This window comes from Sphaerodactylus townsendi, linkage group LG07 (assembly GCF_021028975.2).
Source record: "Sphaerodactylus townsendi isolate TG3544 linkage group LG07, MPM_Stown_v2.3, whole genome shotgun sequence".
NCBI classification, from domain to species: Eukaryota; Metazoa; Chordata; class Lepidosauria; order Squamata; family Sphaerodactylidae; genus Sphaerodactylus; species Sphaerodactylus townsendi.
Window position 1 is genome coordinate 31,740,569 of NC_059431.1, and position 18,940 is coordinate 31,759,508.

Consider the following 18,940-nt stretch of genomic DNA (forward strand, 5'->3'; position numbering starts at 1 on the left):
TATGGTTCCCAATGCTCATCTGATTCTTTGAACTGTTTGCTCATTCTTTTAATGGGGTATGCATGTGCAATTTAACTGCTGTTAAATCTAATAGAATGAATCCAAAAAGAGACTGATGGCCCAATCCAAGGGGGGGGGGGGCATCCACCCATAGGAACAGTCCATGGCCGCTTCAGTGGATTTGCCTTCCCTAAGGCACTTACCCCAGCAGAAGGATGAAATCCCCAGCATGCAGCCACCATTGCTCTCCCTGCTGGTGTGACACAGCACAGGACATTGTGGCAGCGTCCCCGCAATGCCGACACAGCAGGGGCAGTCCAGGGGCGTGGTTGGGGCTGTTTGCCACCTTACGCCAGTGATAGTTAGTTTAGACTTCAGACACCGAAAAGATGGCATAAGTCTATAGAGCCCCATAGAGGCTTCTCAGCAGAAGAGAGCTCTTTCTTTTTCAAGTCTCCCCACACTGTCAGTAAGCCTCTCTAGGAGCGGAGGGGCAACACAGCTGCAGCCTGGTGCCTGGACACTTGGATAGGGTTGTGAATCTCGGCCCATTCCTGTAGTCTATGATTGATAATGTCAAAGATGACTACACCAAATATGATTTGCAGATAGGTACTTACATCCTATTACTGTGGATATGAATCAACATCAACCTTTCATTTGCATGTGTGTGTTTCATTTGCCGGTAGAAAACAACAAATGTGGATTTGTTTTCAGGAGCTACTAGTCTATGTCTACTTTCAACCTATAGATTGGAAATCTCAGATAAATTCATGAACCCCTATAAAGCTGCCACTTAAAAAATTCTTTTGCTGTATTTTGGAAGGATGTACTGATCGGGCACATATGTAGAGAACAAGGGTACCACACTTCCTGCCTCTCATTTGAATGACATTCTGAGAGGAAGGTCAGTTAGCTATGGAGAGGATTGCTTTCTAGTACAGGCAGGTGTGGAAACTCTGGTTCTTCATCTTCTGGTCACACCACTGTGATGTCATGTGATTTCCTGTCATGGCCTTGCAGCCCTTACTGCTACCTGGGGTTAAAAGGTGGGTCTAGCATCTAGCAAAGCTGAAGGTTCCTGATTGAGGGCATTTTCTGCTTTTGGGAAGACAGCCTATCAATATTATGCACTAAGTTCTCCCCTAAGACTGCTAAGCAGACTTCCAGTTTATCTAGTTGAGCAAAACTGTTCTGCTCTTTTTCAGTGTTATCCAAGATAAATTCTGTGGTATCATAAACATTTCAGTAGAAGGACTGCATGATGTCATGACTGAAGATACTGAAACAAGGACATTCAAGGAGTAAGTAAAAGACTAAATTATTCTGTGATTACTGCAGGTGCTATGATGCCAAAGCTATCTGGTCAGCACTGCTAAATTCATAAACGTCAGTCCCACAGTAAACGGACAAGTATGTTTGATATTTTTCTATACTGTCAAATATGAATAGCTTGCAGCAGTTTAAAGCCCTGGTGGAGGTTGACTCATAATGGCAAATAAGGTGTTGTATATTCAGGTCTTTCAAAGTATATAAACAGACACACATGTCTAAGCAGATGTGAGACTTCACAAATGTGAAAGAAATAAGGATGTGCATAGGTGTCAGTGTTTGTAAAACTTGCTTGACATCTGATCAAATGAAATTAATCTTGAATATAACTGTTGAAATATGCTAGGAACGGCAAACAAAAAAACCCAGTCTGAAGTATTGATTTAAATATTCATTTTACCTAGACAAGCTATCTTCTTTCTGCTCTGCACATGTGCACATGGACACGCATGCAAAAATAGCATTGAGGCTGCTTTTTAGAGTCATAGTATTTGTGTGTCATTGTGTGTACTGTACTTGATTGACCACTTGTCTGATCCAGCAGGGCTCTTCTTATTTTCTAATACTGCTAGAGAAGTAATCTGTGTTGCATGTGTGGCTCATTGATTTAACATGAAATTACAACCCAGGACACAGAAAGTCAGAGCAGTAGGCAGTGAAAAGTACAGCAACATACTCATTGTCTTCTGCTGAATTGGTTACCATGGTGTATGACTATCATTTGTGATGCAAAATAATTTAGGATTAAATTGAAAATAGAAATAAGAAGAAAGCAGTATGGGAAAGAATTCTTTCTGTTTGCCCTTCCCCCTGCCGATTCCTGTATGTACTTCATGTGCCAGCAGGATTTGACTTCTCCTTGTTTCAACTCCTGTAAAAAATTGTTGCTCTTTGTGAAATCTCAAAATCTCAAAAACAAACCTGACCCAGAACTCAGTATATATACTTCCATTTATGGCATACTACAAGTACAGTTCTGTTAAATTAAATTGTTAAATTAAATCTGTTAAATTAATTGTATTGACATGTAATATACTGTCACAGGTTTGTTTGTTTGTTTGGATTATGCTTTCCAGTTGAAAAATATTTATATTTATGTCCTTAGTTGCATGCTGATGTCCATTTCTGAAGAGCCCAAAGTGACAGAAGAAGAGGAGCCTCCCACAGAACAGGATAAAAGGAAAAAGTTGGTATGTTTGGGGCCAGCGCTTAAATTTCAAAAGTTATAATTTAATGAACACTAAAATAGCTATTTATTGTTCAGTTCCATTACCGTACCATTGCCATAAGCATCATTACTGAAACATCAGCTCCAAAGGAAAAAAGGTTAAAAAAAACACACCTTGAAATACCATTAGGAAAAAAAGTAAGAAAATAAATGGGAAATAATAGGCTATACCATAGAATTTAGGGATCTGTATTTTTTTGCCTTTGAATACTTATCCCATTTCAGTCTGCTTCTGAAAGTACTGTGTTTTTCAAAAATAGTTTGCCATCTGAAGTAGAATGATGCTGCTTGATAAACGTAAATTGAAAACCCCTTTGGACATCAGAAGGTCTTGAGTCCAGACTTGAAACACAACTCTAGAATACTATCAGCCTGGTGTTACATTTCCTATCAACCCATCTTCTTTTGTAGAATTCCATTTCTAAGCGGAAGTATGTAAGATTTCATGGTAATGCCACCGTCCTTTCTATCTAGAGAAGTTACCAGTGTTGTTTGCTGCTCTTTTAATGATTTCATCTAACTTGTATATTTGGACCTAGCTCTCCCCTGGCCTACAACACTAATTGCTAAACCACATTGGGTCTTAAAATGCTGTATTATAATGCATTACCTGAGAACACTTTCTGGCACATTAAAGAATTTATTCCTCACAAAACAAGCTAACATGCTGAAAATGTCTTAATTTTCTCAGTGGTAGTGTTGAAACCAGAGAACATTTCTGGTCACTCCTATCTCAGAAAGGACATGAAGAGAATGTAGAAATGGCATGACTGTTGTATGAAACAGAGCTTAGCAAAGTTCATATTCCTTTCTAAAACATATTAGGAAGTTAATCTTAGCTTTTAGACAAACCTGAAAGCAATCTGCTTGTTGGGTGTGAAGGTCACACAGATCACAAGTCATACAAATAGACTGACAACTTCTGGCAAGAGTTGGTGAATTCATGGTGTATGAATGTTGACGCTGGTACAGCTGCAATTTGATCAGTGGCCCCACCAAATAAATGGACTGGAACTCTATTACATCATTTGTCAATTATACATCAACAATTACCCATTTCTTTTTTTTAATATAAAATTGTTTGGCCATCATTACCTCTGATAGTGTTCTTCATTGCCAAATGTCTGATGACTTATGTTTCCTAGTGGCTCAATATCTTAAAATACTATTGCTTGTAGATTTCTTCAAATGCAGTAATTAATAACAAGTATGATGAACTAATTTAGGAGTCTGTATTTAAAGACTGCCACTCTTCACTGAAGTGCATACAGTTCTAGATTCTGTAATCACCCACTGTGGCACAGATATCAATATTATAATTATACAAAATACAGGGATTAAAAGTGTACATTAAATCTAAAAAAGGTGAGTCATAATATAGAAATAAATTTTGCCTGTTCTGTAGTTCAGATATATTTAGAACTGGTAATGCTTTAATATCAAACCTTATAAATGGCATATAAGCATTAAGCACTAGATATCACTGGATACTCAATTTGACAGAATAAAAAGAAGCAGCAATTGAGGCAAAACAGAATATATCTGGATATGTAGGGTAGAATTGATGAGATAGAACAAATAATATGTTTTTCTTGTATGAAAGAAATATTGTGCAAACTAATGACCAAGATTTTTAATAGAAATAAATTATTTTTCTGTTTATGAAGGACTCTGAATTAAAAACTGAAGTGAGCTTAGTTCATTATTTATGAACATTTCAAATTTTCATATGAGAGCTTTAAAACTGGTAGTTTTAAAACATCAATACCTGGGGTATTTGTTTCTGTGTATATGTGTGTATGCACATAGTTGGAGTTCATAAATGTGTAAGGTCCTCCTCATTCGCTCTAATATTAAGAACTTCATCTGCTTACTAAACTGTCACCTTTAGAGTTTAAAATGGAATCCACGTGGCTATGGGCCTCAATATATGCTTACATACTACTGTTATCAAGAGAATGTAGCAGAGAACTGAATTGCAACCTTAAGTGATAAATAAAAGGGTATCAGAGTTTGAGAGAAAGGTGGGATTAAAATTTTGGTTCCGGTGGAGGGACCATACTAATAATATAGTCAACCCTTTAGAAATTGAATTATTGATTGCCATGCCCTTGTTTTTTCATTTTTCTCGTTAGCTCTCCTCACTTTCAAGTTCATCTTCAACTTTCATGTTGAAATGTACTATCAGGCTTCAGCAAAGAGATTTACGTTTTTTAAAATTCTGCTTCCAATTTAATAATCAAGGTAAAACAAAGGGTTCTTGATCAAAGGGGACATTTGTCATCTAGTCAACAGTTGACAATGCAGCTTTTCCCACAGGTGGATTTTTGAAATGTACTCTTACTGAGTGCCAGTGTCAGGTAGAAGCGGAGGAGAGCTTGGAACAAGTTCCATCAAACATGAAAGCACACTTTCATGCTGATTTATGTGAGAGAGTGGTCTTCTTAGCTGCCATAGTGTTTTTTCAGGTAGTGTCCAACTGAGCTATTCGGAGTTTTCAAAGGGGTTTTGACCAGGCCTTGATGTCAAGATGTGGTAAAAAACAGAGACTCACATTAACATGTTTGCTAAACCATTCACAGATAAACCTGTTCAGGTGTATCACTTGCATGAACACCACTGGGTTGTTGTTGTTTTTTGGTGCCATTTAAGAACATTATCAGAACACAGTTTAGTAATGTCACGTTCCCTTTTCTAGATTACATCTACTTTGTTTAACCAGTGTACAGAAATTGCATAACTCCCAGACTGGACTAGAAAGAATGATATTGGCTATCAGTTGTTTTCCTTCACAGTTCAAAGTACTTGTTGTAATGGACAGGAGGCTGTTATGCCCTTAAAAGATAAAACAGCCAATGAGCTGTTTTGCACATGAGCCTATGGGAGTGCTGCTTTCAGAGGAGGGATAAAATGTGTGAGGGAAGCATAGAGTTAGCCCATACTAATCTGCCTCAGCAAAGATCAGACAGTTGAAAGGGTAGCTCTGCCTGGTAGTGTTGCAGAGTTTACCTCTGGAAAAGGATGCAATAGCCGGTCATGAGACCTGTCTCTGGGGCTGAGTGGACCAGGTACCATTTAGTCTGACTCTTGGGAAAGGGCAGACTGGTGTAGGTAGAAGCCTGTATATGTGTGAAATGAGCCAACCTGGTGGCTTGCCAGTAAAAGCCCCTTCTCCTAGGTTTCTACGCCTTCTAGGTTTCTACCCACCTAATCTCAGAAACTGGGGCACCCGAAGTAGGACCTCCATGGGTGACTGTAATGGTTGGGCAGGTTCATAAAGGGTTAGGCCGTGATGAAACTGTTAAATTAAGGCACCATGACCAAATATTTTACCAGGGATTTTTCCCAGTTTTGTTGATTTGCATGATTGATATTAGGGATATTTGCATATGTAGCAGGTGTGTGTGTGTGGGTGCTGTTTACTTTCTCCTGTTGACTAGGGATAAATTTAGCTGCTTAACGGCCTCTCTTAAGTCTGCGTTGTGGTTGCATAATCACTTTAATTGTGTTGCAGTTTTTTATATATTAACTATTATGTGAGCCATCTCAAGATTTTTTTTTAATGAAGAATGCAGCAATAAAATATTTGAAATATATAAAACTACTTTTACCATTTGTCAAAAGTATCATGTTAAGGGTAATATGATTCAGACTTCTTATTGTGAGATTTGGCGTGAAAATATTTTAACTGTTGTCTGATACCAGTCTCAGAGATGCATCATGCTCTCTTTGCAAGATTATTATGATCTGAACATAATTTTTTCTAATATATATATATTTAATTGATTTTAGATAACCGTTTTCAAAGACAATATAAGCTGTCAGTTACTGTAATACACTGTTGCTCAGCAAGATTGCTTTAATAGCAGCAACAATGTGACTAGACCTGGAATGTGGGTTGGCCTTGTGCTTCAGCTGGAATATCTATTCAGAAAACTGCAGAATGAAATGACTAAAAAGTCTATTACTTTTGTTAATCTTATACCATTATATGTTAAACTTTGGTAAAGAGTGCCTCCTACTGACCAAGAGAAAAATAAGCACAAATCATCAGAGCAAAAGCGACAAGGACTCACCCCCCGCCCCCAGAAGTTAAGCTCAATCTTTCCCCCTTGTATATATGTGGTATTTACTGAGCCAGTTATAGCTTGGATGTGCCTCTTTTGAGAGTTCTCTTACTGATTTTGATTAGTGACCTTTGAGACAGATAACAGGCATAAATGTTGGTAAAGATATCTTTGGTTTTGAGTTTGGTTTTGAGACCAGCAGTGGCGTAGTGGTTAAGAGCAGGTGCACTCTAATCTGGAGAACCGGGTTTGATATCCCGCTCTGCCACTTGAGTTGTGGAGGCTTACCTGGGGAACTAGGTTAATCTGTGCGCTCTTAACACAAGCCAGCTGGGTGACCTTGGTCTAGTCACAGTTCTTCAGAGCTCTTTCAGCCCCACCCACCTCACAGGGTGTTAGTTGTGGGAGGGGGAGGGAAAGGAGATTGTCAGCCCCTTTGACTCTCTTTACAAGAGAGAAAGGGGGGATATAAATCCAACTCTTCTTCAATTCAAATATACGGAAAACCAAAAAGTATTCACCTTTATGGAGAAATGGCAGGTCAAACTGCAACAAACTTTTTAGAAGGGGAAAATAAGTGCACAGTCTTGCAGGTACCGCAGGTAACTCAGTAGATAAATAATCAGTTGCTTCAGAATTGCCTGAACACATTTTTTATTTTTAGTTGGTGATTACTCATCTCCTCCATCTCCTCCTTTTTTATAATTGCACAATTGTTGAACTCAGAGGATAGAAGCAAGAAAGCTGCATCAGAGCTGATTGTGATAGCATTTGATATCAACCTGTGACTTTTCCTTAAAGTTGAAGAGCAACTGATTGAAATGGGTCTTCATCTTGCTACTAAACCCTGATACCATTAAGCATTTGCACCATCCTTGAATTTTCCCTTATAAAATGCTTGAATTGCTCTTCATTCACTGTCCTTGAGAAACTGTCTAACTTATAGTTAGAAATAAAGCATACATGAGGGCCATCCAGCAAAGTTGCAACACTTTGATTAGTGGGCAAGCAGCTTCTTGAGTAAGCAGACTTCTTTGCTTCTTTGTACTTCAAGAACATCTACCTTGATGTCTGCACCCACGTTCTGTAAATTGCTTTATAAGATAAGGAGTTAGCTGACCATTTCATATTGTTTATGACAAGATAAATAGATACTTGGCCCATTTAGCAAAAGCTGTTTTTGACGGGAGTTTCATATTGTCCCCTTTTGTTACAGTATCTAGATTTTTGTCTTGTGTTTACTACAATATTCACTCCTGGTTGTTGCAAGGCATTGCTTGATAACAAATATGGCACGCTCATTATGAAATGTTGATGGTGTCGCCACTTGAGAATGTCTATCAGTTATTTGGTAAAATAGATGAAAACAATAGCTGAATTCAGATTGGGGAAAGAGTGAGGGAAATGTATGTCAGTAACTGTGCAGGGTTTACATCACCGAATGGCATCTCTGTGGTATATGCCGCTTGCTTTCTCTAGCAGCTTCACTGCACAGCAGCAACAGAACTACCCAAACTGAAAACAGTATTCCATCTTTCAACAGCAATACTTGAAAGTGAATCACATGCTGTGTGGTCAGGGAAACCTTGTAGACAAAACATCACAGGGATTAAAGTGAGGAAGCAGGCCTAAGTTAAAATTCCCTTTCCTTCTGTCGATGTTTTTTTCTGTTGTGTGTGACTCCTCACTGCAGTGCCTTGTTTCCTGATCCCCACAGTATTACAGTTTCAGGCATCACTAGATTATACTGAGAAAGGCAAAGACCTGTTTCCTTGGGCATGTTGCAGTCATGGTTGGTAGGATCCAACCTCAACATCTAAAAATGAGGTCTCAAAAAAAGTTGTGGAGCCCCATGGCGCAGAGCGGTAAGCTGCAAGTTACACTTAAAAGCCAACGGTAACAGAAACAATAGAGTAATATTAGCATTCAGGTAAACATCTCTGTTTCCAAAAGAATGACAAAATAGCATCTTTTCTCCTATGAACAAAAAGAAGCAAGAGACGGTCCCTATTCTGGCCTCATAAAAAAGCATGTTCCATAGCTTAGGAGCAGCAGTGGCGTAGTGGTTAAGAGCAGGTGCATTCTAATCTGGAGGAACCGGGTTTGATTCTCCGCTCTGCCGCTTGAGCTGTGGAGGCTTATCTGGGGAATTCAGATTAGCCTGTGCACTCCCACACACGGCAGCTGGGTGACCTTGGGCTAGTCACGGCTTTTCGGAGCTCTCTCAGCCCCACCCACCTCACAGGGTGTTTGTTGTGAGCGGGGGAAGGGAAAGGAGATTGTAAACCCCTTTGAGGAGCCCCAATAGAAAAAGTACTACTCTTAGTCGGCAGCAAGTTGGAAGTGGTGACTTCTGAAACAGGGCATGGTTGGCTGAGGCTATAAGAGTAAAGGGAGCTGGGAAGAGGAGGGATTGTCTTTGGTTCCATGTGTCAGATGATAGTATACATTTCAGCATATATGCATTTTCTGTTGTTGCATAACTAGAAAGTACAGGCATACTAGCTTGAAGTGGTGGTGTACCCTGATTATAATGTATTTTTTTTAAAAAAGAAAATCGAACTATAACTTAATAAACTGAAAAAATATTAATTATTAATGTTGTTCTATAACATTCTCTGTCCTTTATTACTTTTTCTCTGTATTTCTTAAGCTCTTGAGATTGTTTGAACTCAGTGAGTAAATATTCCTGCCTTTAAGGCATTTTTAGATCAATCTAAATTCCAAAATTAGTTAGTCTCTTGGTAGTGACCTTAATTCCACAAAGCCAAATGTGTATCATTACTCAAACTAAACAGCAATAGCAGTTCTTGCCATTAAACTCGTTCTTGTTTTCAGAAAGATGTCTCAAACGAAGTCTTCAGGCATTAGTATAGTAGCAGCTTTTTCCAAAGAAGATGCAACAACTCAAGTAATGTAATATATAGATGGTGTTGATTGTCTGATATCTCTATGCCAACCTCTGCAATTGACTCATAATTAGGATGCATGCCTTTACTTGGGGTTGAATTGAACCAGCTTATTCTGTGGTAAGAAGAAACAGGTGCTGTATGGCCAAAACCATATTATATGGGACCAAGACTGTAGTTTTAAAAAAAAAAAGGAATTGAGCAAGATTGAGTGGAAATGGTGGCTTGATCCAGCTCATGATCAGCCATGATTATGTGGTGAGTTTGACACAGCTTCTATTTAAAGATCGTTAATTTTTTTTTATTCCAGGACAATCCCACCCCCCCTTGAAATTCACCTATTTCTGCAGGGTAACTTTCCAGAGACTGTCAAACACATGAACAAATGGGTTGGACAGCCACACAAGACACCTGGGAATGTCAGATTATTAACATCTATTATGTACTAAGTGATTAGAAAGTACTAAATAGTAAGTGAGGATACCTGTTTTTATTGCCAGTAGCCTTTTCTGAGTTACCTATCCCTTTTCCACCAAGACTTATTTGACTGGAGTAATATAGTTTGGGACTAAATTTTAGGCACAAGAGTCTAAAATACCCATGCGCAGCGAGTGTTTTTCTTGATCCAATATAAAAGGCAACTTGAAAGTAAAAGTGAAATTTCATATAACTATCTGAACTATCTATCAGATTTGTGCCCAGCTCTTCTTCCAGAGTTCTCAGGATGGCCTACCTTGTTTTTTCTTCCATTTTATTTTCAAAAAAGTGCTGTGAGGCAACCTAGCCTGAGAGGGTTACCCAGTTAGCTGCATGGTCAAGAAGGCCCAAGCATTATCAACCTGTAATACAAACTCCTTTCACCATTCCACCTCATGTATTCAGTCTTCTGAATTTTGAAAGAGAAGCTTCCATTTTGATTCTGAAATTATATCTTGGCCTAAATTGTGACTTTTCATCCGTCCGTCCGTCCGTCCGTCCTCCCTCCCCCACCCCCACCCCCCATCGGCAACACACACTCTTACTTACCTGATATTTTTGTTTAATGTAAAATCCAGTATGAGGCAGAGTCTGACAGAATAGTTTTGTAATATTTTGATTGGCCTGCCAATGTTTAGATTTTTAAACTTTATTTTTCTGACCCTTTCAATTCCAGAATCATGTATTACCTCCCCAAAGTCAATTTATCTGGCAAGTTCACACTCAATAGAGAGCATAGCTAGGTAGCTTAATTTCTTACCCCTTAGTATTCGGGCAATTTTGGATGAGTTCTGTCTTGCTGAAACTTCTTTCAGCCTCTGCTATGGTTACTGGAGGCATGTTAAAAGTCTGTAAGGCTATGGTTACTTTAGTGAAAATTATTTATTGTTGATCTTCATTCATAAGGTAAGGGGTTAATTCATACACTTTGCCAAAAGTAGACTTGAAAGTGTGTAGCTACACAGCATTTCCTGGAAGAGTTCAGAGCAGGGCAACAAAGATGTATTTGGGGAATATGAAAGCATGTCTGCACAGGATATTGAATTTTTGTAACATCTAAGCAAATGTCTCTTGTCATAGATTGTTACCAGTACTGGTTTTATGTGGAGCAGCAACAAATAGAAATATTTTTCTGTAAGATATATATAGTAAAAGTCCTAAAATCGGATCAGGTTCAAGGTGCTTGTTTTGCCATTTAAGGCCATGAGCTGTCTTGGACCACATACCTGCGGGACTGCCTCTCCCCATATTTCCCCTCTAGACTCCTCTGCTCATCGGTGGGGGGGGAGGGACTTACTGGTGGTTCCTGGCCCGAGACAGGTTCGGCTGGCCGCTACCAGGGCCAAGGCTTTTTCAGCCCTGGCCCCCACCTGGTGGAATGAGCTCCCAGGGCCCTGTGGGACATCTGTGAGTTCTGCAGGGCCCTGTGGGACATCTGTGAGTTCCGCAGGGCCTCCAGGCTTTTATATCGTGCCAGCCAGCCTGAATGGAACATCGCTGCCTCCCATGGGTGTCAGGCTAGGGTTTTATCGCCATCTGTTTTATTGTATTATTGTGAAAGTTTTAAATGATACCGTTCATGCTGGTATTGTTTTTATATTGTCTGATTGTTGTGGTTTTATTGATGTTTGCTGCCCTGAGCCCTGTGGGAAGGGTGGGAAATAAATTGAAAGATGGATGGATGGATGGATGGATGGATGGATGGATGGATGGATGGATGGATGGATGGATGGATGGATGGATGGATGGATGGATGGATGGATGGATGGATGGATGGATGGATGGATGGATGGATGGATGGATGGATGGATGGATGGATGGATGGATGGATGGATGGGTGGGTGGGTGGGTGGGAGGGGGGGAGGGAGGGAGGGAGGGAGGGAGGAAGGAAGGAAGGAAGTAAGGAAGCAAGCAAGGAAGGAAGGAAGGAAGGAAGTTGTTATTTTAGGGATTCTGATTCTTAATTATTGAGCCTATGGTTTAGTCCAGGGGTCTGCAACCAATTTGGCCATGCTGGCAGGGGCTGATGGGAATTGTAGTCCATTAACATCTGGAGAGCCGCAGGTTGCAGACCCCTGGTTTAGTCTGTTTTCAGTAACGAGCAACCATGGTATTTTCTTTATGCATGTGTATCAGGGGAAAAAATCTCCCTCTCCACAAATCTCATACTGGTATCCTTAGGGAAACCATTCACCATATCAGGATCAGTAGACAAATACAGTCTTTTAACTGGAGAAAAATGATAACCGTTGCAAGATTCTGGACACATATCCTTGTAATCCCAGCCTGTTAATTTACATGTTGAATTTGGTTTTTTTGTGTAATGTTTAGATTGCATTGGGATATAATACATCTAGCTCAACTGTTCAGTTCAAAAGGTACTACCACCCATAATCTTTCTGCGAGACTTTTATAATTAGAAAACTGCTAAGGGTGGATAAACTAATTTGACAGAATAAGTGATTTTTTTATTGTTGCCTAGAGAGATTAGATACTATTAATAAGATGACAGTTTCTGTACAAGCTGAAGTCTGAATACAGCGTGATCCCTTTATAGGCCTTTGTTCAGGCTACAATACTGTGACAGGCATTCAACATTAATTTGCTGAAGTAATACATAATGTTTTACTGAACAAAATTTAAAATTTAGTTAGCTGTATTTTCTCATTTACCTTCCATATTCTTCTAGGGTTATTTTTAAACAGATCTTTTTCTGTCTTTTAAAAGCAAATTAGTGAGATGTTCTCCCACTGATAGAGGACATCTTATGGGTGATCCCCACCATCCATTTGGGGAGGCAGGAAATGATCTTTTTGTCCTTCCTGTTTGTGGGGAGACCACTCAGCTTCCTTCAGTTGTTTTCCTGCCTAGCCAGGGAAGAGCAGCTTCAAGATTGCTTGCACTAATTTACTACTAAACTTCCTTCCTTTCCTTAACCCTTGCCTATCTATGTAGCTATATATGTATCTTTCTACTACTCCTATCTGCATCTAGTCTTCCTTTCCCCCTTGTCTCTTTTTTCTTTTCCCCAACTCATGAGGAAAATAGCGATCTCAAAAGTGGCTAGACGGCATCTTCTTGAAAGGTGCTTTGCAAAGGTGTCTGAGGATATCAGGTCAAAAGAAGACATCTTCCTTTCAGAGGATTATTTGGATGCTCCTCTGACAGCTGATCCCTCTGCTGACCCGAGGAGCACATTCCTGAAGGCTTCTTCCAGTATGGTCAAACCTTTAGGCAGCAAAATGCCTTGCCCTCCAATACCCAGATGCCTCATTTTGTCACCCAATATTTTCACCTGTCAGCCATTGCCACAGATGTACTGATATCCCTTGGCCACAGGAACTCATGTATGCCTTTCCCCCCAGGCTGCATATAGCCAAGCTATTACGCAAGGTCCAGGATGCACAAGCTGATGTGACTGTTGTAGCTCATTATTGGCCGCCATGTCCATGGTTCTCAACTCTGCTCCAGATGTTAATGCAGCCACCTCTATGACTACTGTTAGTAGGGACATGCTACAGCAGGGGCCATTCTCCACCCAAATCCTCCAAACTGAACTTAACCACATGGAGATTGAAAGGAGGACCGTAATTCAAGTGAGGCAGTCACCAACACCATGCTGGCTTTCAAAAGAAAGTCTACCACCAGAATCTGTCATTTGACATGGAAGACCTACGTTAGGTGGTCCAGATGGAAGAAATTGAATTCTCTTCTCCCAGATGTATCTACCATTTTAGCCTTCCTTCAAGAAGACTTTCAATCGAGCCTGCGATCAGCCACTCTCAGGAGGCAAATGGCAGCGATGTCTACAGTTATTCCATGCTTAGTTAGCCCAATAAGCCAGCATCCACACATAATCAAGTTTCTAAGAGAGGCCAAGGCTATGGACCAACCAACGGTTCATAGATTTCCAATGTAGAAGTTGAACGTGGTCCTCAACACACTTACCAATCAACCCTTCGAACCTCTACAATCAGTCTCAAGGAAGTTCTTGAAGCTAAAGACTATCTTTCTAGTTGAAATAATATCAGTACATCTGATTTCCGAACTCAGTGCTCTATTGGTCCATCCAAACATGTGTGTGTTCCATAAGTACAAGGTTGTTCTGCACAAGGTAGCATCCTTCCAGCCAAAAATTGACTCAAAGTTCCATGGGCAACAGGAGATATGTCTGCTTTCATTCTGCCCTCAACCTAAACATTCAAAAGAGGTGCTATAGCACACTTTGGATGTGAGGAGTGCATCAAAAATATACATCCCCAGAATACAGTCCATCAGGAAAACCAATTTGATGTTCATTGACATTTCTCCACCAAACCTGGGCAATAATATATCCAGGAATACCATCATCAAATGCCTCAACTCATTCATAGCTTAGGCTTATGGCCCTCAAATCTCGAAGTTCCATGCAGCAATTCAGCACACTCATTGCGAAGTGCACCAACCCATGCCACTCTGAACAAGAATGCTTCAGTCAAAGAGATCTGTAACACTGCCATATAATTTTCAATTTCAACTTTTGTAAGATATTATAAAATTGACACCTACAGCTCATCAAATGCAGCCTTTGGTTAGAGGGTTTTGTAGCGTATACATGAACTTGACCAATGATGACCCACCCTCTTTGGGGACACTGCTATGGAAGGTCCTGTGAGATGTCCTCCACTCAGTGGGAGAACAACCGTTGGAAGCTTCCCGTGAATGATCCTTCTTCTCTGAGCTAAGAAAGACATCATGCCCCTCCAAAGTCATCATTGGTAACCTTAAGGCAGCCTCTTCTCTAATTCTGCTCTCATGATTAGTTAGTTCAAGTTATGTTTAGTTACTGTTTGAATTGTTTGAGACTGCTATCCGAAGTATCCAAACTGAGGGAAAATGAGTGGTCTCTCTGCAATCAGGAAGGAGAAACAGATCATTTCCTGCCTCCCCAATTGTATGGTCAGAAAAACCCACAAGATGTCCTCCTTCGCTCAGAGGAGAAGGACCATTCACGGGAAGCTTCCAGTGGTTGTTTTCTATCAAATAGCACAGGTGAGAGGGGAAGGTTGAATTCTTCCCTCCTCTGCAACTCTTCAACAATGGAACGTTCACCTTTAGTCAAATAGAAAATAGTGAAAACAGGAATGGAGAAAAGATCTTATCTCAGACCTTTCCGTTTACTGCAGTGATTCTTTCTAGACTTTTATGAGCCATTTATGAGCCAAAAGTCTTTCTAAACTTTTATGAGCCATATCTTTTACTTGTATATTTGGGTTGTCAGTAATTAGTAGCAATTATTACAAAGAATGTGGAGGCTGGAGAAGAGAAATTGATATTGATGAAGTTTGTTGTGATCAATGAATGACATTTTAATTTCTAAAATGGGGATTTGCTTCTGTGATTTAAATACTGTTTTTACAGTGAAAGTAAGTATATGACACAGTCATGATGAGGGCCTCCTTGTTCAGTGACTTCCCAGGAATACCACTGCTCCGGAGCAGTGCTGAAGGGAAACCGGCCTTTGGAGACAGTGACAGTAACAAAGGCATTAGGGCTGCTCCTACTGTTTTACGTAAATCAGCTTTCGCAAGAAACTCCACCGGAAAGTGAATAAAGTTTCACAGTTTTATTAAGGGACAATGGGGGTACACAAGCAAACAATAATCAAAGCAGCAGAACGTGCACACAGCCCTAGAATATAAGCAGTTTTGAATGGATAGACCTGGAATAGATGAAAGAATTGGTGAAGTAAGGGTTATAGTCACCTGATCTTAGAACAGAATTGTCTGATGAACAGAACCAAGCAACCCGCACTTAGCTGTGGAAGATCAATGCATTGTGGAACAATACCACAAATAGAGAGGTATCCAGAGATATTGAACAATGGCTACTGGACAAGGGGGCTTCTTATAGGGAAAAAGAGATCCTGAGGGTTATGCAGAGTGAGCCTTAATCTCAGGAGCCTTAATCTCAGGAGCAGCAGTGGCGTAGGAGGTTAAGAGCTCGTGTATCTAATCTGGAGGAACCGGTTTGATTCCCAGCTCTGCCGCCTGAGCTATGGAGGCTTATCTGGGGAATTCAGATTAGCCTATACACTCCCACACACGCCAGCTGGGTGACCTTGGGCTAGTCACAGCTTCTCGGAGCTCTCTCAGCCCCACCTACCTTACAGGGTGTTTGTTGTGAGGGGGGAAGGGCAAGGAGTTTGTAAGCCCCTTTGAGTCTCCTGCAGGAGAGAAAGGGGGGATATAAATCCAAACTCTTCTTCTTCTTCCCAGGACAAAAAGAAATCCTGCCTTTCCAGGGAAAGACAAGAGACAAACACCAACCCTAATGGTTGGGTCATTAATGGGTTGAGACATTAGCTTGATATTCCATGCTCCAGAGTGCTTGCAAGGGGAAGGTAGCTGATTAAATTATAGCTATGGTGTATCCATAGAACAATGGTAATGCAAATGAGGTGGTTGTTAAAGGTAGTAGTCAGAGGAAGAAGCATTGGGTTAGGACAACAGTGGGTGGCAAGCACATTAACACATCCATTGTCTTCAGAGGAATGTATGGTCCATGGCTGCTGATGGGAATGCTTTCCAGGTCAGGGGTATTGTGTTCATGTGAATTCTTCAGAAGGGGTGTCAGAAACACATTATGCAAGGCTGATTTGGAGGGGGCAAGTCCAAACAAAGTTCTTGACTGTGACAGAAGACCATTCAGTGTGAAGTCTTTGCTTAATCTCACCTTTTCCCACCAGTTCTTGTCCTCAAGTGTCACATGGCTAATGAGAAACTAAACTGAATCTTTTTCCTTATTTTGAAAAACGAATACAGACATGAAAGTATTTTAGCAGTTTACTTTTTTTTTTAATGGGTTGGTGTTGATGCGAAAGGTTAATTTTAATTGATGAAGTAGCAAGATCCGTCTTTGAAAGAGTTCGACTGCTGGATGGTGTGCTTGGGGGTAAGAACTATGAAAAACAAAAGCTTTTTTTAATAACAGCAAAGATTATAAAATGAGTCATGGTTGCAGAGTTTTCCCACCGTTTTCATTATTATTTACTGTTCTTATCTGTCTTTTGCAGCTTGCACTGAAGGATCCCGTTCACTCTGTGTCACTGCAGCAGTTTGTATATGAGAAGCTAAAGGCACAGCAGGAGCTACTGGGAGACCTAGGTTTTCAGGCACTCATGGAAACCGTGGATGCAGAAATAGTCACCCAACTGCAAGATTTCTTACAGGGCTTTTGAGGAAACCGGTTTTCAGTTCCTCTTTCTTCACTTCCACTTTTAATCTATCTAAAAAAACCCAGCTTTAAACAAAAGAGAGAGAGAAAAAATTTCTGTTGAAATTTAAGAACAGAGGCTGTGGAAGTGGATCCCCCCCCCCCCCCCGGGAAGACAAGATTGAAATAATAACTATAAATTATCTCATTAGTTTTACTTTCCTGTCTCACCAGGTTGTAATTTATATATGGAATGAACTTTTGCATAACAGAGATTCTATGAAAGCAGCGGTTTCATTTACTGTTAGTAAAATGTCTCCGCTTTGATCTCAACAGTCATGTGCTCTTAATACTCGCAGAATGGTGGCCATGGAGTTTCTTCCACCAGGATAGGAAGTTGCTGAAATTGCTGTTTACTCTTAAAACTGTATTAAAATTTAAGACATTTAAAAGAACAGGGAAGCATTTCATTGGCAAAGCATGTGTAGATGTTACTGTCCCCAATGAAGCAACGTACATAGCATAAATATAGTGATACAAATGGTCAAAAGTGTTAGCATTTCCTCTATGGAGAGCTAAAATATGTCTTCTGTGTGAAAAAGCAACTGATGAAGTTATCCAAATTTTAAAATTATTGTGTTGATCCCTGTAAGAAAAAAGATTTTGGTAAGTTTCCTTGTTTTATCTGTCCGAAAATATTTTTGATTTAAAATGTAGCATGTAGACCCAGCGATGCATTTTGGTCTATGTGAGATGCAAATTTACACTTGATTTCCTTCTCCTAGCTTGGCAGTATGCACTTGTAGAGAAAAGGGATGAAGCAGTATGCAATTTCTGTTGTAGAAAAAAATGTCCCCTACAAAGGCTTAAGGATGAGAAGGGATGTTTACCAAAGTTATATGATTCTAAACAATGGAAAGGATGCTCTCCAAATTAAATATTTGACGAACTTAATCTGGGGAAGGGAAATTGATTGGAAAGAATTCTGGGATCCTGTGTCTTCATAGAACTGCATTCATGTCTCTTCCATTCCCCCACTCGGTCTGGTTCTCTTGGTCCTTCACCTCCTATTTTAAGGAGTGGCTCTTTTCTTTTTGGACAAGGCTTCCTTTGTCTTCTCTTGTAAGAAATCTATTTTTTTAAAAGAAAACCGTTGACAACACACTAACAAAATGTTAGTGTAATATTTGTGCAGAAAACTGTCAGTTGTGTGTAAGTAAAGGGGAACAAAGATCTCCTTGCAAACTATATACTGTAAACTGTATTGCAGTATCCAGAAATTCTGATGCTTCCAAACAACAAAACAGTAAAATTTTGATTAAATTTTCCACCTGCTATCCTGTATTTTTCTTATTTTGTATAGTATTCTCAGACTGAACAAAAATGTAATCAGTAATTCTGGAGCAATACCTCTTTTAACATGCTTGCTGTTGCTTCTACAAAGAACATCTTAGTGAATTTTAAGTAGTAATATTGCCGTACACAGAGCATTCCAGTGACCTTGGATTTCTTTGCGTTCAGAGAGTCAAGATCCAAAAGGGCTTAGCATGAAAGAACCAAAATATCTTACTTTTTAAGTCAAATGCATTTAAATGGAGCAAAATTAGGACATTTTTGTATAGTGTACAGCTTGATACCTGATTGAATTTTGACTACTAGTTGTGACTAAATTTTGGGATACAGGCCATATTGAGATAGTTGAGTTTATATCCTACCTTTCCACTTTGCTAAAT

The 18,940-nt window shown here is 39.9% G+C and overlaps 1 protein-coding gene across 1 annotated transcript in view; it reads left to right on the forward strand.

The window, feature by feature from the left end:
* The window catches only part of IPO11 (importin 11), a 100,120-nt gene extending 81,585 nt beyond the window's left edge, over nucleotides 1-18,535 (forward strand). The window contains exons 28-30 of the mRNA XM_048503974.1: nucleotides 1,209-1,304; nucleotides 2,438-2,522; nucleotides 17,068-18,535. Of these exons, the coding sequence (XP_048359931.1) occupies nucleotides 1,209-1,304; nucleotides 2,438-2,522; nucleotides 17,068-17,232 (346 nt within the window). The 3' untranslated portion in view covers nucleotides 17,233-18,535. The remainder of the gene's footprint in view (nucleotides 1-1,208; nucleotides 1,305-2,437; nucleotides 2,523-17,067) is intronic.
* The last annotated feature ends 405 nt before the right edge of the window (nucleotides 18,536-18,940 follow it).